Genomic DNA, 26,145 nt, shown 5'->3' with positions numbered 1-26,145 from the left:
TGCCCTCTGACGTCCCAGCTTCTGAATGGGATCAAAGCTGTGGATCTTCCTGCGTTAAAGACGTGGGAAGAGTGTAACAGATCACACTCTGCATCCCGATCTGCGAGGCTCTGTGCTGTGGGGGGCTAGGCTGGGAACAGCGGAGACACTGGCTTGTGGGGGAGGTAGGAGAGATGGCAGCTGTGTGTGTTGGCACTGGTGCAGGCTGGCTGCTGACACTTGCGGGCTGGCAGGAGGATATGCTCGATCAGCTTTGCAGGTAGAGAAAATGTCCTGGATTAGTTAGTGCTGGCAAGAGCTGAAGTGAGAAAAATACTGTGAGACTGAAGTGATGATGTGAGTCTTTCCTGGGCTTTCCGTGCAGAGCTTCCCAGTGTGCCCCCTGCTCATGAGCTACATACCACATTTTTCCTTTGAACATCTTCCTATATCGCTGAATTGATCCTCTCTCGCTACAGAAATGTCTCAGTTTCCTTCCCAATACAGGGGTTATTTAGCCATTTAACTTGTGGGTGGCTGGTGTTACCCTTCATTCCTGTTGTCCCTCCTGAATGTCAGATCTGTGTTCCCTCACCTTGGGAGGCGAGGGAAGGCTTGTGGCAGTGGGGTGGTACCTCCCACCCAGCTTGATTTAACCTTTGGTGCTGCCCTTAGAAACAGGTCTGGAGCAGGTTGTGCTTTTCTCTTTCTCCCAGTGGAAAGTTCCCACCATGTCACTGTTTTTGCTGGTGGTCCACTGAGACTGAGAGGTCCTTGGAGTGCCAGCCTGGAACAGTGCTGGGCACAGGAGGGCAAGCCAAGCAGGAGCTAAAATGAAAGTGTTGATGGGTTTGATTTCTGTTCTTCTTGTATATTGTGTCGCCAGTGGCTTTGAGAGCACATTTTCAAGTATGTTGGGCAGCTTCCCTGTAGGGCAGTATTACAGTATTAATAAAGGAGCAGGCAGAAAGGACAAATGTTCAGGTTTTTCCAGATCAAACTGGAAAAGAAGCAGATAGGGAGTAAGGAAATAGTGATTTCAGTGCAGTAGAGAAGGCTGTCAGGCTTAGCGGGGTGATTGCTGATTGGCAAGAGCCATTAAGAGCAGAGCACATTAGTGTCAGAACATTTCCATCCTATGTTGTTTCACATCTCTAGCCCAACTGGTACAGGATGCATGTTTGCATTGTGAAGTGCCAGTAAACCAGGCTAAACAGGAGCCAGGCTTATCCTAGCTGGCTTAAATAATGTAAAACTACTGTCCTTTAGTGGGAAACACTAAAAATCCCAGAGATAGTGCTCCTGCCCCTTTAATGTGATGAGAAATTAATTCCGTTTCTAACCCAGTATAGCTAATAGTGAGATTAATTTATGCTTGAAGTTCTAACATTAATCTTTAACTTAGCTCAATGCCTCTTCATCTAGCTCAGAGAGCTCAGTACCTCCTGACTGTGCTGTTTTGATCAAAGATGCTGTTCTTCCAGAGCTGTAACCCCCCCCAGCCCCGCAATCCAGCGTAGCAGTCCTAGATACAGACCTGTGCTTATTTGCATGAACAGGCCTGCTAGTAAAGATACTTGCTGTGAGTAGCCCTGCTTCCTTTTAAAGGCAGGGCATGTGTGTGGGAGGATTGGGAAGCATTTACCTACCGTCCCTTTCAGGCACTTGCCTCCCATGTGCAGTCCGTCCCTTGGGCCCATCACATGAAAGCTCCTCTGCAGAACCCCCCCACCGTGGCCAGGGCTGCAGACAGCCCTTGCGTATTTCTGTTCAGCCCACTGCTCGGAGAGCTGAGCCCATTCGATCTTGATGACTTGCAGATGGGAGAGTGCATATGCTATTATTTTTGGAACTGGGCGCTTAAACAGCATAGGAGTCTTTCCTTTTTAACTGGTGATAACTCGGTTTGCCTTGGACAAGGATTTTGCACATTCAAACACGACCTTTCACTCTTTGTTCCAGCTTTCATGTTTTGATGTATAGTCGTGTGTCACATGTATTACAACTGCTCATGTATTCCTGTGTGTTTTGATGGACTGAAGCAAGTTCAGAGGAAATTATGAGGCCCCTGATTGCCCAGGGGTGTAAGGCAGAGGACTACACAGGTCCCAGGATCCAAACTTCTTCCATTTGTTTAATTGTCTCTCACTTACCTTGTTCCCAGGTGCTTTGATTTTAACACCACAGGACTTCTGCCTAAACTCTTTCTGGACCATCTTTTTATACCTCATCCCACCCTGTCAGTTGTGGGGTATGTCTTCTTTCCGTTATTTATTTCCTTTACCCAAATGGGACTGTCTCTCTAGAGGGTGTCATGATGTGGCACTGCACATGCCAGCCACCTCTAGCAATGGACTTGTGGGATAACAGGAAACCTCTCCGGGAATGCAGATCCCATCTGTGATGTCCTGTAGCCTTTTGTTCCATGTTTGTATAGCATCTAGCCTAAGAGGCGTCTTATCGGAATTGCTGTGCAAGTACATAGGATTACTCACGAGAGTAGAGAGGATTAACTCCATAACTCATACAGATTGATGCTAACGAGAGCTTCTTAGGGACGACACTTCATAGCCGTCTCTTAGGTCTCCTTTTCTTCTGATGTCCCTAAAGTATCACCTGTGGGCTTTGAGAGTGTGGTTGGCAAACTGTAGTCAGATGTTACAGACATCATCTGATTAAATTCCTGTCTGGGGGGAATAAACAACCGGTGTTGTATGTTTTGCTTTAAGAAATTCAGAGATTAGCTAAGTCTGTGTTTTAAACCTCCTCCATAAACAGACTCCAGCTGTGACAGTCCTGGGATCTCTACCCTCTTGCACCAAGCTGCAGTGCCAAAATAGAAACAGGCTTTTTCCTGGACAGGTTTTGTCCTGAGATGATCTCTGGGTTTGTAAATGTGTTCTGACTTGGCCAAAACCCAGTCATTTAAAATATTCAGCATGACAGCTGTGAAACTGTGCACACGATGGTCTGGTAACTGACCAGAGGAGTAACAATTGCCCTCTGCAGAATGACACAGTCAACACTGGCATCAGTTCTGACAGGTCCAGCCTTGCTGGACGTGTCAGAACACATCACCCCTTGTCTTTTGTAGCTGAGAGATGGAGGTGCAGCTTTTGCCATGAGTTAGAGAAGCAGGAGATGCAAGACAAAAAGCAAAGGGCATAAAATCCATTGGCAGCCTGGGAATGGGAATGCATTGGTGTTTGCGTTGCAGTCCTCTATGTGCAAGGCCAAAATAGGATACTTCTATGTGTAGCTTTATAGGGGCAGAGTGCTCCAGTGACCTTCCTAGGCTGTAAACTTCAGATTTGATCATGGTGTCTATTTACAGGTAGAGAACCAAATATTTGGGCTGCAAAGGCTTGTTACCAATTTGCTGTGCAGCTCATTTGTATAAAACTCAATATAAAACATTCCTTTTGATGGAAAAGAAAGGCCAGCACTTACAACCCCCTGATGGTGCATTTATGACAGTACAAGTTAGACAGACGAATAACAGTGCCTGGAGGAAATTTCTGTAAGCTTCCTGGTGGTCACTGTAGACAGTGCTGCACTGTAGAATTACATGTATCATATGTCCAAGTGGAAGTCACTGCTGTGCTGCCAGTTTAAGCTCATATACAGCACCACAGATATTATGCTAGGATGGCTGGGTACTAACGATGCCCCTTCTCTTCTTTCGAGATGCTTACCTGCAACTTTCACTTATCCTTTCATGTGGACACTTATGTCCAGGTGAAAGCATTGAGTTTTCCAGGCTTATCAGTGGATTAAAGTTGGCAAGTGTCACAGTTTAGAGCTGGGCTGGCTATTAACCCGGTGGCAGACGCTCTCTGTTAACCCTCTCCCCCCCACCACCCTACGGGAAAGGGAAAAGGGAGAGAGACTTACAGGTTGGAAAGTTAAAACAGTTTTAATAAACTATAATAATGAAAAAGAGTATAGTAATAATAATAGAAATAATCAAATCTATACAAATATATACAAAACCAAGATCGAGAGCTTGGGAATCCTCCTCAGGCAGAGTTACTCCCCCCAGCACAGGCAGAGGGGAAAATGCAGTAGCTCCCCCTGCCATCACACCTGCAGGCTTTTAAATGGAGAATTGGCAAAGCTGGTACCAATCAGTGGGAGACAGGAGGGCCTGTCCCTCCTGGGCCCCACCTCCAGGAGGCGGTGGGTTAGTGATAAATAGGAAAGTGAGAAGGATGTGTATGGGATGGAATACCTCGTTGGTCAATCTTGGGTCACCAGCCCTGTCTGCTCCTCCCTGCAGGTGCAACCCCCCTTCAGCTCTTCACTCATAAGCACTGAGGAATTTAGCAGTGACCTTGATTTCTCTAAGACTAATTGGCCTGGTTTGGGCCAAACCAGGACAGCAAGTAAGTCAAAAACCCAGCCATTTCTTTTTTAGCTAGCTTATGATATATAAAGGAACTTTGAAGTGTTTCTTTTCCTCCCCAAACGGGGAATGTCAGACTATTTCCTGCCTTTCCTCTATTAAGAATATGGCGTGGGAGGTCTCAGAAGTATAAAATTGCTTTTCTTTAATCAAAAAGACAAGAATCTTGGAGCTTTAATAGAGACATATTTTATTCTCAACAGTTCTCAAACATTTGCGCTACGTTGGATTTAATGATACAGGAGTTTTAAAGCGGCTGAATAAATCACTCCTTTTGCTGTTCATCAAGTGACACGCTGGTGATGTATCCTCTGTTAGAGGTCTGGTAGACCCTTCAGGAGAAAAGAGCATTAAAACCAGACTGTGGTTACTGTGTTTAAAAAACAGCAGTGGAAAAACATGCCTCAAATACACACAAAAATGTCAAATGTGCATGAGGTCTCTTCTATTCTTGGAGACCTCGGTTATATTCGGTAAATATATTCAGTTACTAGGGGTAACCTGGAAGAGAAGGAGGGGTAGCAAAACAGAAGGCTGACAAGGGGGTGCAGCTGTGCAAGCATGGTTAGCTGGCTGAAGCTACAGCGCAGCAGCCGAGGGATGAGTTAAAGCCCTGGTAGGTCATAGCACAGTTTGTTCTTTCTCGTTTATGAATCCCACACTTCAAGTATGTCTTTGCTTTGCTACGTTAATGGCTTCAGTACCCAGGAGTGCGTGCATACCTTAATCAGGCACCGGTATATTATATATGTCAATCATCAGGCAGCAACAACATGCAAATGCACTGCTACATTTTCGCCCACTTGAAGAGGCTTTTGCTTTGCAAAATGTAAAGCCAAGGGTGTGTCACTGCACCTTCCAAACTGGACCCTAAAGAGTTGTTAGTAACTAGTAAGGCCACAAATAGCTCTTATTTGCTTTACGGTTAGATCAACTTATGGCGCGTTACCATGCGAACATTACAACCTGTCTTTCCGGCGTAGTCACTCAGCTCTCGTGCATAGATGCTGTCAAGCCAGGGAGAAGGAAAATCAACGATGCCAAAAATAATTGAAACGATACGCTTACATGCACTGTAAATACATTGCACCTTGTTTATTACATAAAACTCTTCTGCAACTCCTCCCACCCTGTTAATAAAATGTCCTTAAGGCTTCAAAGTGGAAAGCTCTCATCAGTTGCTGATGCAAAATGACAGCAGCAGAGTGATGATGATTTACACCACCCACAGATCCAGTCTGAAGCCTTTATTTACATGCTGCAAGACTGTTTGCACAAGGCTTTGCCCAACTTCGTGCATGGGAAATTTGGTGGTGAAACAATTTAGTTGTGTTATGAAATTAAAAAGCATATTCATAAACTACCCAAGCCTGGCTCTAATGGGCTGTAAATGAACTCTTGGTGAAAAATATATCAAAATAAAACTACAGACAGCGTGGAAGAATGCCTTCCAGGTTCCTCATAAAGACTTCATACCAATTAGCAAAGCTAGTCCCAGAGAGCACCTAAAAGGCTTTACACTAGACCTTGAAGATGCTGGGACAGGACTTTGTTTTTTACAATACCAGTGTTCACACCAACTATGGGCTTGAGTGATAAGAAACGCACGATTTGCAGTGAGAGCAAGGCAAATGGTATCATTTAGAAGGGAAAATGAACAAAATTGTTACCACCAGGAAAGTGGGAAGTCAGAGCTGCGTGGGCTGAGTTCTGTCCTTATTTGGCTTCAGGGAAATATGTGATTTTATTCTATGACTCAGAGTTGGTTTTACAGCATTTGCGTCACCCAGAAAAGTTGAATCTGCATTAAGACCCAGCATGTTCCAGGAGAGAATATTTTGTTCTGTAATGTGAACTCACCAACACACACGGACAGCTTTCATGTTTTGCTTTTTTTATTATTATTGTCATTCAGGCATAAACTGCAAAATGTCTCAGAGCTATCAGGTTGTGTTACCACAGCAAGTACATGTAGTATCAGGGAAAATCCTAACACCTGGAGAATCATTTTACAAATCAGCAACAGTGAATTTCATTTCTTGAGAGCACCATAAGCTTTTAGTGTGCCTCCTTTGGCCTCTGTTCACATGTGGAAAAACACAGCCTGTGCATGAATTAGATAATTTAACTTCCCCCCCTCAGTTCCACCCGGATGTGTCCATATGGTTTCACTTGCAGAGCCTCACCCATCATAGGTGCCACAAGTTAGTCACTACTCTGAAGTGTAAATGGTTGTGTTTTTCCATCCAGGAGGGTTGTTAGAGGATTTGGCACATAATGATGTAAGGAGATGGCAGAACTGAAAGTAGGTGAGCTCGGGCATTGGTTTGAAGATGCAGCAAATCCAAGCAAATCCAAATTGAGGGCTTTGAAGGCTGGATCGCAAATGCTGCAGCCCTGTGAGGCAAAGTGCTGATCCAATATTGGCTCACTCTGCTTGTTCAGACGTGTTCAAGTGTTTCTGAGAAGTTATTTTTGTGCTGGCAGGCTTTCAGAGATCAGGTGGTGTCTGCCCATGCGGCTCTGCGTTTCTACAAGGCTGGAGATCATTTCTCTTCCTGCAGCTGGCACGGAGCTGTTGTAAAAGTATGACGCTGACATAAACACCGCTCTGGCTAATTAGACAGAAATGAGATTGTGTGCCCGCACCCAGCCTGGAGCATGTCGGTGGCACCGTGCGGATTGGGTTTTATTAACGGCCGTGGAAGAGCCTCAACCTCCCATCCATTGCTCAAGACTCAGTAATAGCTCGAACATAAACGAAATCCCAAGCAAAATGAGTTTTTTCTTGTTCCAAGTGTCTGAGGGAGGGACGTTCACCTTTTACCCCTGCTCTTTGCTGGAGAGCGCTGGCTCCGGACTTTGACTCTGGTTCACTGCGTTCCTTGTTTGGCACCGACCTCAGGCAGGAGGGTGCGTCGTGACCCTGTGAGCCGTTTATGTAAAGGAAACTTCCTTCTCTCTCACCTCCTCATTTTTTAAATTTTTTTTTTTTTAACAACAGCTGCATTTTGCCGGTGGTCTGCTTGTAGATTTTGCTTTTCATTTGCTCAAGTTTTGTCAAGAAAAAAGGCTGAGGCTGAGTAAGGTGCAGTCATCTCAGGCTGCAGCCTGGGAGGGGGCAGCACTAATCTCTGCTCTCTGTCTCTCCTCCTGTGTCCAGAGGAGAAGAAAGTGAAGCTGACATGATTATCAGATAACTCATTAACCGAATCCCATCAGAACTGGTCACTTTGCAAATTCTTGGTGATTTAATTTCACCATTTAATTAATTCCTCCCCTTGAAATTATTAGCTCACATTAGAGGCGAATTACCTGTTAATTTTCCATTTGATAATTAGTGCTCTTCTAGGCTCTGGTTAAGCTTTCTTGCCTTATGTCAGAGTTGTTAAAAAGCAGACACTTAGGTCTTTTGATTTGGGTTTCTGTTAGTCTTGCCATTTCCCATCATGTTACGTATGGGAAGACAGGCTGCCTTGTAGTCAAGGCAGGGGTCTGATAATGCCAAAGGTGCCTCCTGGAGAGGGGGTTCCCTCCTCATCTCTGCTGTGGACTTCCCATGTGCCTGGGAGACATGAAAGACAAAAAAGAAAAAACATCCCAAGATTAATTACAGTGCAAAACTTTGACCTTTTCAGCTTCTCCTCTGCTGGTGCCCAAAGCCTCTGGGCCTTGTATTTTTTATCTGCGTGTTTGTCGGGCACTGGGCCAGGGTCATGGTGTCCTCATGAGGGGTCGCAGCAGCAAGGGATGCCTGCGAGGGTTTTTGTGGTGGATGGGGGAATTTTCTTGGGGTCTGATCTCTGCTCCTGAGGCTGCTTCTGCATTTTATCTACAGATTGGTTCAATGCAAAATGCAGAAGCTGTCCAGGAAACGGAAGGCAACGCTTCCCCTCCGCCGCCCCCCGGATGTGTTTGCAAATCCAGGTCTCCTCTTTCAGTCTGTTTCTGCCAGACAGAAGCCTGCTGGCATTATTTGTTCGTGTTGCTGCACAGTGTCATGGTTTTGACAGGAGGGGGGGATAGTCTCCTTTTGATCCATGCTGGCCTGTCACTTCTATTGGTAGGGCACTTCTCTAGGGGAGAGAGTGCTGCAGGTTTGGCTCTCCCCGTATGGTGGAAAGCAGAGAGCTCGGATCTGCCATTTATCAGGCGAGCGCTCAAAAACCTGCTGGTTGTACAAACCGTGGGTGATGTTGCTTGTGTTAACTATTACACAGAATCATCCAGGTTGGAAGAGACATCAGGGATCATCGAGTCCAACCGTTAATTATTGCCATATGCCACGGAGCACAGTTTGTCCCTGCACGCTCCCAGGGGAATGGTGGCAAATGCTCTCTTCAGCCTCGCCTGGGACAGCGGTTGGAGCGCTTGCCGGAGAGACTGCCCTCGTGAGCGGCTGCAGGGCTGGGCTCCCTACGAGGAATAAGGTGGAGGAGTGCAAGGTCTGTTAGTAGTGCCCCAGTGACACCTGATGGAGTAGATTTGGATGGGGCTGGTCGGTCATGCACGGGCATGATGGAGGAAAGGTAAATGCCCAGCTGACTTCTTTATGGAAAGGTGGGCATGTTCGATGCTTAAATAAATACAGTGTTCAGAGCTCCCTCAGCTGCTGCCTAAACCTCAAGACTCCCAAAGTACTTCTGTTCCTATGTAGATCATAGAATCATAGAATGTCCTGAGTTGGAAGGGACCCACAAGGATCATCGAGTCCAACTGCTGTCCCGGGATAGGACAACCCCAGAATTCATACCCTGTGTTTGAGGGCATTGTCCAAATGCTTCTTGAATGCTGTCAGACTCGGCGCCATGATCAAACATTAAGGCCTGTAACCTCAAGGGTATTTCAGCATCTGCGCTGCTGACATCCCCTGGCTAACACCTAATCCTTTTTAGGTCTCTCAAGTGTGAACAGAGACACCTAAACACAGGTGGTACTGCCCAGCACAGTCCTGAGGCTGTGGGGAGGGTCTCAGACAAGGTGTGTTCGGATCTGGGCTTTGCTGGCATAAGCCGACCTTGCTGCACCATGTTACTGCCCTGGCGCCTGTCCTGTTCCCCTGCGGATGCTACTGCCTCTCAAGTAGGGAAGGACCTATGTGTGTTCTTTTCCATACTCTGTGGCGAGGCCCAGTGCTGTAGCCCTTCAGCTGGAGACTCTTGGGCAACACGCAGCCAACCTGTAGCACTGGTAGGGTCCCTCAGACCCTATGGGATGCTCTCTCAAAGGCACCTACCAAGCATCTACCCAAAATAATGGACCAAGGGTGTCCTGGCTTGGTGCGTTAATTCATCACTTCCACAGTCTGCTCTTTGTTTCACAATTTGTAAGTTGCGCTGCTAAAAATCATAGCAGCAGCCCTGAGCAGCAAAGTTTCCCTATCCCATTTAAGGGCGAGGCAAGCATTTCTGTTACACTAGCGAGCCCATTGCTCTGGTAGGAGAGAGAGATCGTGGACAGGCTGTCACCGAGTGTGCCTGAGTGGCTGCTGCGAACACTCACCGAGTGCCAAGGAGGGAGAGGATGTGTTTTGGATGCCCCGGAGGTGCTGCTGGGACCAGGGTGAAGAGAGGTGCAGCCCAGCGTGGCCAGGCATGCTGCCCGCTTCCCTGTCCCACACCCTCACGTGCCAAATGTGTGTCCCCAGCACAACATGGTAAGACTCACAGGAGAAGCATGAAAGCTCTGCCTAAATCAAAGGGAAATTATAACTATAGTGAGAAATTCTGGGTAGAACATAGTTTTTTTGAGGGCTGTGGTGTCTTGCAGAGCCCTGGTGTGATTTATTTTTAATGCTGAACATCTAGCCCTCCTTTGCGTTTCCCACAGCTCGGCTTGATCAATGCGTTTCTGCAGCATCTCCCTCCCCCTGCCTCGTATGCATGGTGTTTACCTCCTTGTTTATTTTCTGTTTCCTACCATATATGCAGAGCAGATGTTCCCGACTCTCTGTTATAACTCAAATCGGGCTTGGTAGCTCAAACAGCTTGTTGCAACACACTTGTTTCTAAAGCACAGCTGTTGTAGCACAGCTTTTCTGACAAGTGCAAAGAGGGTTCCTCCCCCCCGCCCGCATTCTGCCAGGCTCCTGTGAACCTGGAGCAACCTGCACTGCATCTGTAGATGCAACCTAGAAATGGTTAAGGGGTTTGCAGGCTGCAGCTTTGCTGCTATTGAGTGAGCAGGAGTAGAGCTTTCTCTTCACGTTGCCAGTTGCTAGGTTTGGGACTCAGTGCCGATCCTATCCGAGAGCGTAGTATTCGCCCTGCTGCAGAGGAGCTGTTTCCTCCGTCACTGTTGATTTGATGTCTCAGAAAAAGCTGTTGCACCCCTTCTCCTTCAGGTACCATGGTCTTCTGCAGCTGGCAGGAAACAAAGCCTTTTGCATGAGCAGAAGTTCTGTACTTCTGCGATCCATAAATACACCCCAGTGTGGGGGATTTGCGGTGTTTGCCTGTAACACGGCCACAGGGGCTTTTTTGGCGATGCCCAGGGTTGGCACAGAGGAGGTGTCAGCAGCCCATAAAAATCACAGGCAGGGCATGAGTGGGAAACAGAGCATGCGGGGCGTAAATGTGTGCTTGTCTACAGCGGTGGCCGTTCCCCTCCCTTCCCCAAGCTCTGCCAGCTTTAATCGTCTTAGACCCATGCAAAAACTCTGCATATGTCAGGTGGCGGATGTGTGAGTAGCTGTATTACTGTTGCTGGAGAATCTAACCCCCTTGCAGATGAACTTGTGTGAGGCTTGGAGAAAGCAACGTGGCAGACGGCTGCTGTCGGCTGCGCCAGCTGCTCCCAGGGCAGCTCCCGGCCCAGCAGCTGCTCCCTCTCCCCTCCGGTGCACCCTGGAGTGATGCTCCATTTCTTACCAGAGTTTCATGCACTCCGTGTTTGGGCTCCTTTAGTTTCTTTGTCCTTTACCTATGACACGTCCTTTCTTAGTGGTCCAACACATGCCATTCAGTTGCACTGTACCATGTGGGGAAACTTTTACTAATGCAGCTGCAGGGAGGAGCACTGGGGACTTTCTTATGCTCCTTTCCTTTGCTAGGAAGGGGCATGGGTGAAAGGTGTGTATACGTGGCTGTTTGTACTGTAACGTTAGCTGGAAGGAGGACTCAGCCATAACGAACAGTTTTTAGTAAGTTCTCTTGCTGTGTTTTCAGCTCAGTCCTTTGACTGCTCTGGGCTTGGTTATGCCATGAATGCATTGCCATTACATGCTCAGGAAGGCATGATAAGTTCATTTAACAAATCTTCCAGATCATCTGTAAGTGTATACTGCTCTAACCTTCTGCTTGTGTGCTGGTTATTATGTTATTGAAGTTTATTTCTGATTTGATGATTGGCTCCTTTCCTATCCGCCAACATCTTTGACAGACAACAGAATTATCCTTTTAGATCTGTTACCAGGTAATTACAGCTGCTTGGCGTGATGGAGTGCTCCTTGTTACTTCGTGTTCAGAAGTGTTAGTCAGGCAGGGGTAAGTGCCATGACAGGTAGAGCAAAAATCCCATTGCAGCACAGTTATAGCCCCCCAGATCCCTTGATCCGAGAGTCCCAGAGCTTCTGGCTCATTCTCCCCGAGTATCTGACCTGGCTACAGAGCAGGCTCCTGACAGAAGTGTGTGAGTTAAGCGGAGATAGATAGGTAAAAGTGATGAACCTGTCCCAAATGTTGATGCTATACAGTGGGGAGAAGGCGGCACTGATCCTGTCATGGAAGTGAGAGAGTTGGGTCACCAGGAGGGAAATAAACTGTCTGATGAGGCCTGGGAGGGCTATTGGCTTCAATAACATATTGCCAGTTGTGCGTTCAGTACAGTAAGGCTGTTTCAAAAGGTGTTTGCAGTCCTGTGTTTAAGTTCATTGTGTATTGCCCCTATGTAGCTGTGGAGGCAGCTTTAGTTAAGATTAATGGCCTCGCTAGCCACTAAGGGGGAATTAAGCAAAGCTCACTGCGATGTGTCCTTGCCTTCGTGTGTGTACTGTGCAGCCTTCCCATTAGATAACAAGGAACTGCAAGTAATCACTGCCTTGGGCAGCAGTCTGTGGAAAGCACAGCATGAGGAGTTAAGCAGGAGACTAGCAGCTCCCTGTTCATTACATAGGACAGAAATGACCCCGCAGATGACAAAGGGCTGAGGCAAAGCAGCTCCCCAGCCGCTAGTAGAAGCGGCATGAGCCCGAACCCTCCTGGGGCTCCCCTGCTGTGCGTGCCCACACCACTGGCACCCTCGGACCAGCTTCAGCAGGGACAGCAGCTTGGCTGGTACGGGTGCTGCCAGCCTTGAGTTTCGCTGTCTGCTGGTGCGACATGCGAGTGACAGCTGGCCACACGCTGGGCATGAGCGGTGATGCAGTGCAGCACCCTGAGCCGAGGGCTGCTCGAAGGCAGAAGTGAGGGCAGGGCTCCCCATACCCCGCAGAGAAAGACTGGCGATGCAGTCCCTGTTTAGGCTCAACCAGCAGCAGTTTGTCCCTGAAATGAGACACCTGAGCCTGGCTGGCCAGTTTTAGTTGAGGCCAAGAGTCGCAGCGCAGATGTGGGGGATGTAGATTCAAGTTCCTCTTCAGCTTTTGTTAATACAGATCTGAGCCCAGCTTCCCTCTCCCTCCCCAAGCCTACTCTGGGTGTTGTGGGGAGTCACCCAATAACCCCAATGACATCGTTGTTCAGCATTGCACCCATACAGGTATATTACAATGGGAAGAAGGAACTTGCTTCCATGGCAAGTGCCCGGCCCCTCGCTGAAGGGCAGCCCATGCTGCTCCTTTCTCGCTGGAAATGTTAGTTTGTTTAGCATGAGTGAGACGTGAAACCACATCCACAGGATGGGCTGGGAGAGACCTCATGAGATGGTGTAAAAGCCAGTGGCCTGGACAGTCTTGGAGAGGGTCTCTGTCCTGCCCTCGCACCAGGCAGTGGGAGGATTTGACCTTGATGGAGCTATGCTCCATCCCATGGGCTCCTTGTCCCCTTTGTGTGGGGTCTGCATGATGTCTAACTGGGCCGTTGGTAGAGGTTTGGGCTGGCAGACAAATACACTAGCCTGTGGTTTGCTGTGCACTGCGTCTGCTTCAGTCTCCCTGCCCTAGAGTGTGCTGTTCCCTTTCAGAAGACACTCTTGCTGCAGCTGCAGGCTCCTGGGCCTCCGCTCCTGCTGCAGGGCTTGGCCGTCATGCAGCAGCTGGGTCAGGGCTTCAAATCTGGTGCCCACCTTGACCTTCTCTTCTTTCTGCTGCTTCGTTGGCTTTGCTTCCCTACCCTCCCCATGGGTAAGCGGTTTCTTGGTGGCTATTTCTTGCCAAGCACTGCTGCTGGCCCTTGTCCCATCCCTGCTTCCTCCTGCCATGGACCAGGCGGTGCAGAGCCCCGCCAGAGTTACTCCTGCAGGTAGCCCGCAGCCAGCCAAGCCCACCCTGCTGCGAGGCAAGCCGCCAGGCTGCTTCACCCTCGAGCTGGGTTTGTGCATCGTGGTGTGCCCAGCACTGTCCTTGCTCTCAGTCCATGGGCAGGTGTCCCTCAGGAATCTGTCCCCTCTCAGACCAGCTCTGCGATGGCAGCCCGCTGCTGGGCGGTGTGCATGCCTGTGCCGCTGTGGGAACACGGCTCAGGGTGGGAGGGAAAGCGGGGCAGCTGCTGCCGGTGGGGAGCTGCTGTGGGGCTGCAGCATTCCACACACAAACCCAGGCCAGCACGGTGAATGTAAAACCGGGCGACGGGCTGTTCTTCAGTCTGTCATGTCTTGCCAGGGAAGCTGGTCAAGGCTTGGACGGTTTTATGTATACCCAGCAGAACATATGTGGACACTCGGCAGAGGCTGCTGAGGGGAATTAAGGGCCAGAATCGGTCTTTGGGGTGACATGGGTTTATTTCTGAAGGGCAGGAGCTGTTTTGACATCCTGGAGGCACTGTTGCTGGTAGCAGCCCTCCTTGCTGAGGATACACGGGGAGGACATTGCGAGGGGCACCACAGCAACTCTCCCTTCCAAGGGGTTTCTTGAAGCGGTGTGGATCTTCTCCAGCTGGGGTGGGACCAGCAGAAGGCAACCCGATGAGGACATGGCAGAGCAGCCTGAGGGGGCTGGGCGGGCTGCGAGGGGGCTGCAACATGGGGCAGAGAGCCAGCAACAACATGCAACCTGCAGCACCCAGGCTGGCAGGGACCGATGCCCCTGTGCTGGGATGAAATAGGACCCCTGGGCCCTTGGGCAGGAGTGGGGGGAAACCCCAGGGGGAGACCCCCCATATAACATCTACAGGTGCCCTCAGGGCCGTGGAGCAATGCCTGAGCAAAGTCTGGGAGCCTGAGTCCAGACAAGACGAAACCCCTGCCTGCAGAAGAAAAACTGCCCTCTCTTCTGAACAAGGGAAAGGCTCTTAACTCCTTGCTCTGAAGTCTTGGTTGGCTCCTCAGCTGCTTCTGTCTCTCCTGTAAGCAGCAACATCATGCATGCACCAAGCTCTATTTCTGGTGGTGGTATGGGCTGTGCTGAAGTTGCAAACCCCAGCACGGCCGTGCTGGTCTGTCCTGTCTGCCCTGTCTGCTCGCAGCACAGCGGTCCCCACCACAGAGGACGCCTTCCCCCTGCCCCAAACCTACACTGTGCACACAGCAGCGTGGCCGGCTGGGTGACCACCCTACACTCAGCCTGGGTCCCACGGGGCAGAGCCGACAACAGCAGCCCCAGCGAGACACGCTGAGGCAGCTACTTCAAAGGTCACCCAAGCGATTACGTGCGCAGGAAAGGCTCAGATGTACGACACAGCTGCTGCTGTGAGAAGAGGGGAAGTATGCACCGAGCCATGGCAGCTGCGGCCGCTATTACAGAAGCTCAGGAAACCAAAGCCCGGGGCGGGCGGAGGGGCTTGGGTGCTCTGCGGCACAGGGACCTCATCCCCCTGTGCTATTTCCACGAATGTAAGCAGCTCGTAGAGATAAAAAACAGGGGAGTGAAGATGTTCAGCTGCTGGAGTCGGGCAAGCAGTTCTGCCTCTTCACTGATCTAAGGAGGGCAGGACATGCAATGCCTGGGATCTGGCTAACCCAGCACTGGTGTCTAAGGGTGTGGGGAAGTGTTTCCAAAGCTGCATGCCTTCAGCTGTCATGTCATCCTCCATCAGTGAAAATGGGCACTGCTGAGGATCATGATGGCCCCTGCAGGTACGCAGCTAAAGTGGATGAGCTGAGACCTCTCTCACCTTCAGGTAGGTGAGATGGGTCCCACCATGTGTTTTTAGCCAACCCTTGAAAATAAAGGGAATATTTCAACCTGCAGCTGAGCCACTGCAAGAAGAAGTGGTGCCCACTGATCATGTTAAATCATATCAATGCATATCAGAAACAGGAGCTACACTGAGATCCTTAACCCACTGTGACATGAAATGTCCCTGGCCGTGAAGAAATGGGTTGTTAGAAGCAATCTTGCATCAAGTCCGTGCAGGCTTGCCCTGCAAGGCGGGTTTGTCCTTGCTGCCAGCTCGTGAAGCTGTGCCAAGGCTTACATCCCTAGCACACGCTGCCGGAGCAGAGTGGGCTCCTCTGGTCAGGGCTGGATTCTCCAAATTCTTTTGGTGCAAGATCAAATATAAACATCTATGTATTTTTTTTTTCAGTGGCAGCATAGCTCTGCTGCTTTCTGGGCTTGGCTCCACTGCTATGTTGACCTCTGGCTTCTCTGAGTTCCCAGAGGTTAGAAAGCGCAGGACAGGTCATGAGGAAGAGCCACTGGTGGCAAAAAAATTAACAGCGCAGAGCTCCAGTGGCAAGGTCTGTAGCTTCTGAGTCTTCTTCCAGCCCAGCAGCCATAGCAGCTTCCCAGCAGTGAGCATCTGTAGTGTGCTCAACCCTCAGCATTAACCAGCCGTGAGTCGTGCTCTGGAAAACGTTGAGGTGAGGTTTAAAGCCCAAATTTGTTTCTTTTAAGAATAAATGCAAGTCTCCTTTATGTACCCTCTGGTATTTAAGTTTTTCTACCTAAGACGACTAGAAACTTCTTGCCAAGCCTCTTTCTCACATTGTCATGCCTTTTCAGGACCAAGAGTTGTCAGGAAACCAATCAGGAGTTGCAAGATCTGGCAGAAGTTCACAGGAGGCGCTGCGTGGTGAGCTCAGTGCTCCTGCAGTGCTCTGCTGAAGACACTCGCAGGGTGATGCTCCCCGACCAGCTGGCTGCCTGCAGCAGGAGACTTTCCTAGAAACTGGGACCTCAGTGTGTCTCCCACCCCCAGCCACCCCAGCCTCCCCCCTGTGCATATGCTGAGATGTTCGTATCTTCTTTGTGCTGTGGTCTGGAGGTAACGAGGCTCCTGCCCACAGGTGATGCACGGAAGTATACTGCTGTAAGCCTTGGAGCTGCTGCTGCTGGACAGGCAGGAGCTCCAGGTGTGCCAGCACAGGGTGGCTGGTGAGGCTGTGAGTGGGAGGGCTCATGATGGGGCAGGACACGGGCTGCTTCAGCCGTTCCTACCTCCACCCGCAGTAGAAAAGGCTGGAGTGGGGCTGGGCTCGATCTCCAGGATAGCTGCAGCCACCAAGCTATGTATGCGGGATGCTGATGGCAGAGCTGCTGTCAGAAGCACCTGCAGGAGCTAGTAATATCTGTGCTGGGCACAAGGCTGCCTGTCGCAGGAGCTCTCCAAGAGGTGTTCCCTGCCAGCCTTCCTCCAGCTAAGCCTGGCGCTTCTGCGGGAAGCCTGCCTCGGACTCATCACAGCTGCTGATTTCGCAATAGGCACCTACTGCCACCATCCTCCCCCCACCCAAAAGTGACTGATGAGGTGCATACAGCTCCCAGTTTAAGAAAGCTGCCCCCAACCCCCCAACCTACCAGCCTCCCCCCCGGCCCCATTGTACATCGTGGAGGTTGCCAGTGCCCTTCTTAGGGGATGTGTTTTGACCTGCCTCTGGGGGAGGTGTCTCTGCATATCACAAAAGCACTTTCCAGGGCTCAGTGGTCCTTCATGTCCCATCCCCACCGGTCCCTTACTGTGCACGTGGGAGAAGAGCAGCAAGGCACAGGAGAGCTCCAGACTCAGCAGAAATCTGGTGCCTTGGTGCAGATCAGCCCCTCCTAGTTTCTGACGAGCAGATTTATTATTGCTTTGCAAACCAAGCAGCAGGTCTAGTCCTTGGGGAGCTGCTGACTGATCACATGCCAAATTGTCTCCGAGTCTCACATACCCTCCTTGCCCACTGCCTCCACCCCTTGTCTACAGCTTGTGTGCACTTGTGGAGAGACAAGATTTCTGGTACCACCTTTAGGGCTCTGGTAAATGTTGGGGAAAAAGGAGCTGGGAATAGTACTTCCCCCTCCTCCCCTGCAGTTTTCATTATGGCCAAAAGGCCCGTGATCTGCTTTCTGGGATCAGACGGATTGTGGTTTCCTGGTGTTCCTATGGGAACCAGGACCTTCAGAGGAAACACCAGCTGCCCCAGTGCCGGTGAGCACCCAGCTGGTCCCAATTCTGTCCCCACAAGGTCTCCAGCAGCTTCAGCTGCATGGTGGAGCCTGCAACACCCCTGTGTGTGGCTTTGAAAATCTCTTTCCTCCTCTGTGCAAAGCAGCATGGTGCAAGGTGCAGAAGTGCAAAGCTGGAGGAGGGGAGGGTTGGTACAACAACATGGTGGGGATAGGTATCCTTCAGGCAAAATCAGTGCTATGTGGGTCACCCCCTTCCCTCCAGCCTGCCCCCCCGTCCCCCTCCCCCCCCCCAGCACTAGGCTGCTTACATGGTGTTTAGACAGGCACAGATTTCCTGAGGTGCCAGCCAGATGCCTTAAGACTGAGAAAAAGCCAAAACAAAATAAACCCGGTGTAGCTGGGTGCTTTAATTTGCAGGAAGAACTGAGCAGCATCAGGCTGGTTCCCAGCTGAATCTTTCCTGCTGTATCAAGCATAAATTCATCAGGTATTCCATTTCCTGAAAAAAAAAAGGCAGAATAATTCACTTCTTAGAAATAAAGAGTAGAGCTATTTTTCCCTCTGACAAGGTGAACGCAATTACCTAAGGCATGGGAGGCTGAGATAACTCACTTATTCAGCCCCCATTCTCCAAAGAAACCATCATCATTCTGTCAGAAAAGGCTTTAAAAACCAATTCACATCCTGAATGCTAAAACATCACCACATACAGAACCTGTCCTTATGATTTCCACTCACCAGCTGCAGCATCACAAGTGAAACACACTCACAGGCAGGGCAGAGGTCATTATTATCAAGGCCATACACACTGTGCAAGCTCCCTGTGTTTGCTGACCCTTCTCCCAGTGCTGTTGGCATCTCCTTGTCCTTCAGGAGCAATTCCCAGCAAAGCAAATCAAAGCACCCCGGCACCCTGTTAGCAGCATGTGGGCCACCCTGGGACTGGAAAAGTGTACGTGGGGGAAGAGAGTCCCAAGGTGTGTCGGTTTGGAGAGCTTGATGAACAGAAACTATAAGCCTGTGCTTGCCCCCAAATCTAATCACATTTAGGCTGCACCCTCCACTCCCACCTCCTCTGCTGTGGTATAATGGAAAGTGGAGTAATGACTTTCAGCAATGCTGTTTGAATGGCAGCGGTCCAATTCTGGACTGTATTTTTTTTTTTTTTTTTTTATTGGTGGGGGGAGAGTAGGTTGGCAGAGGGGAGAAAGCATCAGTTTGGCTTGTCTGCAATCCCTGTTTTGCTTTGCGAGCTTTAGAGGACAGACACATTCTTCCATCTCCGCTAATCCTCCTCTGACAGAGAGGATTTTCCTGCCATTAAATGATAGCTTGCAAGGGAAAAAAATGCCAACTTTTTGGAGACTGACTCTTATGGCTAACAGCAACTTCATGAGCAGGAGGGAGGACACAGCCACTGCCCGTCTAGGTAAGCAATTTATCTAGGTGATTTCTGTTGGGAATTTTATTTTCGGCTGTTTGATGCTAAGCTGGTTGTGCTCCTCTGTCCCAGCACCTATTTCCTGGGGAGATGGCCAGTCTCTTACTGTTGGTGATCTTTTCCCACCTCAGATGATAGGAACCTGCCCTTGTCACGGCTGGTGGGAAGGATGCAGATGAGCTTGTGAAAAGGAGCAGGATTCCCTGAGAAGGTCAGTGGTGGAAGAAAGATACACGCCAGGAAGGTGCTGGGGACTTCATCAGTTTGAAAGCGTTTGGGAGAGGACCTTTTCCTTCATCTTCCTTTCTAAACATGGAGCTAGCTTATTGTGGGAAAATGATGCAGGGAACTGACAGAGGATGAAACCTGTCTCTGCTCTTCCTGTGTGCTTTTAGATCCCTCAAGTTTGCTTGCCAGACCTGAAATGCCACTAGTGAATTATCAAGGTAATGTTTGCCATCATTTTAAATGGTGAGTATTCTTTTATTCTGCATTACTCAGTAGTGGATTAGACAGATCATTCAGAAAGGTGTAGGTTAAATACTCAATTATTGCAGTCATTGTCTCTTTACCCTTCTAAAAACTCTGCAAACATTTTTTTCGGTCTCTCACTCTTCCTTTAAAATACTGAATTACTGTAGTATTTAAAAGAGCAAAAGAGATCATCCCTGGGGAGATTATTCCTTAATCTCATGAATATTTTTGACCTTACTGCTGTATTTCACCCTTTTTCTTAAACACACATCTCATTTGAGCCCCCTCTGTGTCAATGAGGTGGAAGCGTCTTCCAGCTGCTGCCCTGTCTGCTGCCACAGTGTAAAAAGCAAAGAACATCCTTTTTGGGGAAGGGGAAGGAGTAAGGAAGGAGAGGCAGGAATGTTTCATACTATGTTGCTCAGGGGAGATCTGACAAACAGAGGGGATCTGATCTCCTGTGCTCTGAGCAGCAGCTTTCCCGAGGGTTTGGTGGGCTTCAGATGGAGGATATTTTCCTGCTTCCATTGCAAAAGAAAGAGGGAGTATTGCCACAAAGACTGCGGTGCTGAGGGGCTCCTCTGAGCTTCTGTTGCCAGGGGATTGTTTTCTAGTTGGATGGTCCTCAAGTGTTTGTTTGATACATACTGCACAATGCAGAGAGATGATACACTTGTGAGCAGAGATCTTAGCTGTGTGCTGTGAAATACCGTTAGCGGAAGACCCAGATTTGGCACTAAAAAACCTTGCGTATAAGGAGAACAGGCTAGATATGACCTGGGTACAGACACCTCCTTTATCGAGTGATTAGAGAACAAGCAGGGAGGGGAAGGAGGGGATTTGGTTATCAGCGTGCTCATTCCTACGCCGCACACAGTGTGCACAGCTGCTGGGGGACATCTGCTCTGAAGGCCAGAGATGTGGCTGAGCTTGGGGTTAACATTGAACTTGCTTGGGACAGTCTCACATATAGGACAGCCTATGCACATATGTACCTCCGGATGTCACCCTGAGCCCATGCAAGGCTCTTGTTCCAGCAGCAACACTTGCATCCATCATTTCCAGACAGCCACCCGCAGTCAGGCATTTGGGAACAGGCAAATCCTTAATCTGTCTGGCCCTCAATTTATGTAACTGCCTAACAAAAACAACATATGCCCCTGTTTGCAAGCAACAGTGTGACGATGCAAAGGGTAGCAAATGAGGCAGCCCTTGGGCAGCCTGCACGAAGAAAGAGCAATCTGAGGCCAGCGCGTTATCCCCCTCTTGTCCTTAGGCTCCTTACCTGTTGTCTACCCAGGGCCCTGAATGAAGGGGACTTCCCTTTAGCTATGGCTGTTCTGTAAGGGCTCAGGAAAAAGGAGAAGAGCACACAAACAAGCAAACAAAATGACAACCTGTCTAAAATCCTTTATACCTCTCAAGAGTCCTTTGCTATCATTCATCCTTGAAGTGATGCTGTTTTGCTAATTCTCTGGTCACAATAGTGTGGCCAGGCTTGATGAGACCTGAATTTTGATAAAGAGGCCACAGCTAAAGTCATTCTGGGACGCTCCCTCCATATACCTAAATCCCTCTTCTACACGCAATAACTAGGTTGGTTCGAACAGAACCAGGCTGGGTGGCTCCTGGGTTAATGTCTTGTGAATGGCAACCTGCCCGGCAACTGGTTTTGCAAGTCTCCTGCTTGAAGAAGACAGTGTAAACTCATAAATACAGTACTGTGCATGTTACCTTTAAAAAGGATGGAGAAAGGGCAGAGCAATTGCAGTTTGAACTGTAGTCTGATCTGTACATTAAAGCCTTGGAGGCTGCAAAAACAAAAGCTCGATGCTTGCTGAAGCTGATGTTTCCTGGTATATCACCTCACAAGTCTGTCTTAGTAAAACTGTCCATCGGGAGTATAGCTGTAGTGTGCAATTGCTGTGCTGCAAACCGGTGGGGAGAGGCAGCCTGGCTGCTGGGAGCTTCCCTCTCCAGACAGTCAGGAGGAGCGTGGGGGAAAGCCTGTTCCTTGGCCCTTGGGGCCACATATGCACACGTGATCCCAGCAGTGCTGTAATAAAGGTGGCTGTTGGTAAAGCTGTTGGTGTCTCATGTCTCATTGAAAAAATATAAAAGGATTATGCTTATGTGGGAGCTAATACACTGCAGCAGGAAAACCAGTCAGTAGCAACACCACTGTTTCCTGCTGGTGGCTACATGGAGAATTCGCTGGTGTGGCTGCTCATTTTGTTGAGCGGCAAGTAGGATGTGCCTGTGAGAGCAATTACAAAATGAACTTGGCCTTCAGTTCTTCCTCTCTAATGAGTTAATTCCGCAGATGTCTTGTTGACTGGTATTTTTTTCCCCATAAAATTGCCAGTCCATGGAGGCTGATGTCTCCCGTTCCTTTCATTCTCTGATTTCTCCCCAAGAGCTTTCTCCTTCTCTTCCTTGTTGTACACCCACCTGCGTGGGAATAACTTGAACAGAAACCACAATAACCACACACCTCTCATGTCAGGCTGATATAAGGACAAAGTGGCTGCTCCCATCAAGCATCAGGCACTATGGTGACTGTCTTGAGAATTGGCAAAACAGTAAAAACTGTGCTGGAGGTGCAGAGTATCTCATCTATGATGAGATCATGAAGAAAGCAGTTGAACAATATGCCTTGATTTGTTTTTCCTCATACTGTTCTACCATAACACAGTGGGAATGTGTTTTTAAACACTGTACTGCATCTTAGCTGCAGCTGATAGTTCCCCTTGCAGTGCTACACCAGCTCATGTCTCTGGTGGAGTAACATTAGGTTGAATGAACAAAGAAAAGAAGGAAGCAAAAAGCGTGAATTTGACATGCCCCAGGCAACTAACTGATCTCCCCTGCCCACTGATGGACTAGCATACAGTGCCCCCCACTCTTCCCCACCCAGAAATACTGCAACCCATCCACAGCTGCTGGCCTTCAAAGCATCTCTGCCTGCCCCTCCCAGCCAAAACGTGTCCCTGTCAGCTTGCAGAGAGACCAATCACAGAGACACTGAGAAATACTTGTCTAGGTGAGTCCCCCTCTTGGGGATAGAAATTAATCAGAGATTACATTGTAGATGGTGTTTTATAAATATGTGTGTGTGTGTGTGTGTGTGTGTGTGTGTGTGTGTATACATGTGTATGTATGTGTGTGTGTGTGTGTGTGTGTGTACATGTGTATGTATACACCTTCTCAGAGGGTTTAAAAACCACAGTAGAAGATTTTTAAGAATCTTTCATGAGAGCTCCTCGGTCAGCACTGGCATACAAGTAGTGGGTGGCAATTAGCCTGGCTAGAAGGGAGGCAAAGACAGTGTAAATTCTTTTTCCTGTTGTGACTAATGTATTTGCTAACAATGCATCCTGATTCTCTCCTCCCACGCCTCCGTGAGAACGGCGCATTCCTCTCTCACAGTGATCCTTTGGGTCCCCCATGTCCACGCGGTGTGGGCCTGTGTGCGGTCCTGCCCTGCCAACTGCGTGTGCACCCAGGAGCGGAGCTGCTCCGTCCTCTGCGATCGTGCCGGTCTGGGGCAGATCCCTAGTGAGTTCCCTTGCGAAGCCTCCTCTATCAACCTGGACAAAAACAGCATCAAGTTCCTCTCCGAGAGGGCCTTCGGGACCTTGCCTTCCCTCAAATCCCTGTCGCTCAACCACAACAATATCTCCTTCATCACCCCGGGGGCTTTCAAGGGGCTGCCCAGCTTGACTGAGCTGAAGATGGCCCACAACGAGTACATTCGCTATCTCCACACACGGACTTTCACTGCCCTCAGACGGCTGGTCAAGCTGGACCTGGCGGACTGCAACCTTTTCAACATCCCGGACAGGATCTTCATTGAGCTGCCTGCTCTGCAGGAGCTCTTCTGCTTCCAGAACAACTTCCGGAGGATCCCAGGTGCCATCAGGGGCATGGAGAACCTGACCCATGTTTACCTGGAGAGAAACAGGATTGAAGCGGTAGCCTATAACTCCTTGCAGGGCCTGACCAAGCTGAAGTACCTGAATCTGCAGGACAACAGGATAAATGTCATTCATGAGCGAGCTTTTCAGGGCTGCCAGAAGATGGAGTACCTGTACCTGAACGACAATTTGATCAGTGAGCTTCCAGAAAACTCCTTTGATGGCCTGAGGTGCCTGAAGATGCTCAACCTGGGGGGGAATTTCCTCAGAAATGTTTCCAACACCTGGTTCAGGGACCTGGGCGAGCTGGAGGTCCTCTACCTGGACCGCAACAGGATCAACTACATTGAGGAAGGGGCTTTTGAAAACCTCACCAGCCTGGTCGCATTGCACTTGAACAGCAACAACCTGACGACCCTGCCCTTTTCTGTCTTCCAGCCCGTATACTTTCTAGGGCGGCTGTACCTCTTCCGCAACCCCTGGGAGTGCGACTGCCGCATTGAGTGGCTGAAGGAGTGGATGGAGAATTACAGGCTTGTCAGGGATATTCCCTGTGCCTCCCCCTCCTCAGTAGCTGGGATTGACCTGATGGATGTACTCTATGAGAGATCACCAGAAGGTTACTGTCTTGACCCAGTGGAGCTAAATGTCACGTCCGATGGCCTGACCCCAAGTGAAGAGCCTTGGTCCACCACAGAGAGCAAGTTCAATAGCCTTATCTCGAAACTCTTGCTCCACATGGGCCTTCCTGAAGAGGTGGCCAACACCACTGAAGTCTATGGTAACACCACACAGCTGGATGGACTGACTGATGGGGTTTCTTCTGGGGTGGGAGCTGCCTCCTCTTTTTACCTCCCAGCATTTTTTACAGTGATTGTTTTGCAGATCAAATAGTCCAAGGGCTGCCTGGAGCATTTAGTCCCTCTACCTACCTAGTCATTAGGGAAAAGTTCGTGTCGCAGGCCTTGGATATGTATCTGGCTCCAAACTTTTCTGGGCAGGTTGGTTGGATCTGACTCCAGGTTCCCCTGGGAGCTGTTGGGATCTGGTTCAAGTCTGGGTCCCACTCTGGGTGAGAAAACCTGCCCTGTGGGGTCTCAGAGCCTCCTGGACACTTGCAGAGCTGTGTAGAAGATGAGCAATGAAAGAACAGCAGTAAGGTTGCGTTTCACTTAGAGACGTGCGATGTTCCCTGCTGGGAGCAAAGGGAAGAGGGGTCTGTACGGATGGCAGTGCGGTGCTGGTTATTCCATTGGGCCGGCTCCAGCTGACCCAGCCATCGACTTTATGAGAGCGAGATGAGGCAGCAGAACTGGACCCTCTCTTCATATCCCGACAGACATGCAGACACACGACCGGTGCTGCTGAAGGCTGACGAGCTATTCCTAATCTCCACCAGTGTGTGCAGGGGGAGCAGAGCTGTCCTGGCAGCATCCAGGGATGCAGCACTAGCCCTCTGAACAGGAGAACACCATGGGGGGAGGGCACCTGCCCTAGGCGGGTCTGGGATGGGCACAGTGTTTTGGCCATGACTACAGACAGGACTTTGATCTTTTCTCCCTCTGCTCTCCTGGCATTGGTGCAGGAGAACCAGACAGAGACACGTTTGTCAAAACTATTTAAGCTGAAGAGCTTACTTATTAACATCATTTCAATGTGTTTTTATTTTTCAATGAATATGTTGTTTCAAGGAACATATTGTTTTTATTTGTATATTATTTCATGGCACGACAGCAGGGGCAGAACATGGTGATGACAAATGCAACCAGACCCTACTAAATATTTTGTATTTCCACCAGTAATGTGTACCACATAGCATGTCATATTATGCCGTACTAACCAACTACGCTGTAAGTTTCTTTTGTATGGCATCTTAAATGTTTTATCTTTGAAATCATCAATGAAAGCTGCTAATGTGACCAGAAAGAATTATCATGTTTTATCTATCAGAGCACATTAATAAAATAATTTGGTATTTTGCTCACAAAAATAACTTAACTGCTCAAAACCCATATTTTTTGAGATACTTGAATTACTCTGGCGATTTTTTTGTCAGGTACTCAAATGGGTGCACAGAAATGTGCTTTTAATGGTCTAGAGCAAATGGCAAGCTATTTATTGCAGCATAAAGAATAGACACTTTAACTTAGAACATGACTGTGCTTACATTTGTGTTAAGTAGCAACGCTTTAAAAAAATAAGTCACTATATAGAAATACACTTCTGTGATATTTTAACTATAATAAATCATTATACAGGGCTTATCATACTATGATGTACATGTTCGTATGAAATGATACAATGTATACAATCCTTCGTTACTGCTAAAATGTCATGAAATAGGAATAAAAAAGGAAATGAATTAAAAAAACCTTTCAAACATTTTCCTAAACCCTTTTTTCCCCCCAACCCCTGCCTTTTCATGAGCAATTCAACACACACGTGAACTCTGCCCCTGCCCCGGCTCCATCCCCATGGGTGCTGGAGCAGCAGTAGCAGA

At 49.0% G+C, this 26,145-nt stretch overlaps 1 protein-coding gene across 1 annotated transcript in view; it reads left to right on the top strand.

Annotated features, from left to right (window-relative positions):
- NYX (nyctalopin) overlaps nucleotides 1–24,539 on the top strand; it is a 30,220-nt gene extending 5,681 nt beyond the window's left edge. Inside the window, exons 2-3 of the mRNA XM_068395456.1 lie at nucleotides 19,650–19,725; nucleotides 23,158–24,539. Coding sequence (XP_068251557.1) covers nucleotides 19,704–19,725; nucleotides 23,158–24,539 — 1,404 coding nt within the window. The 5' untranslated portion in view covers nucleotides 19,650–19,703. The remainder of the gene's footprint in view (nucleotides 1–19,649; nucleotides 19,726–23,157) is intronic.
- Nucleotides 24,540–26,145: the final 1,606 nt, after the last annotated feature.

This window comes from Nyctibius grandis, chromosome 2 (assembly GCF_013368605.1).
Source record: "Nyctibius grandis isolate bNycGra1 chromosome 2, bNycGra1.pri, whole genome shotgun sequence".
NCBI lineage: Eukaryota > Metazoa > Chordata > Aves > Nyctibiiformes > Nyctibiidae > Nyctibius > Nyctibius grandis.
Note: the sequence above shows the minus strand (reverse complement) of the source record. Positions and strands in the feature narration are given on the sequence as shown.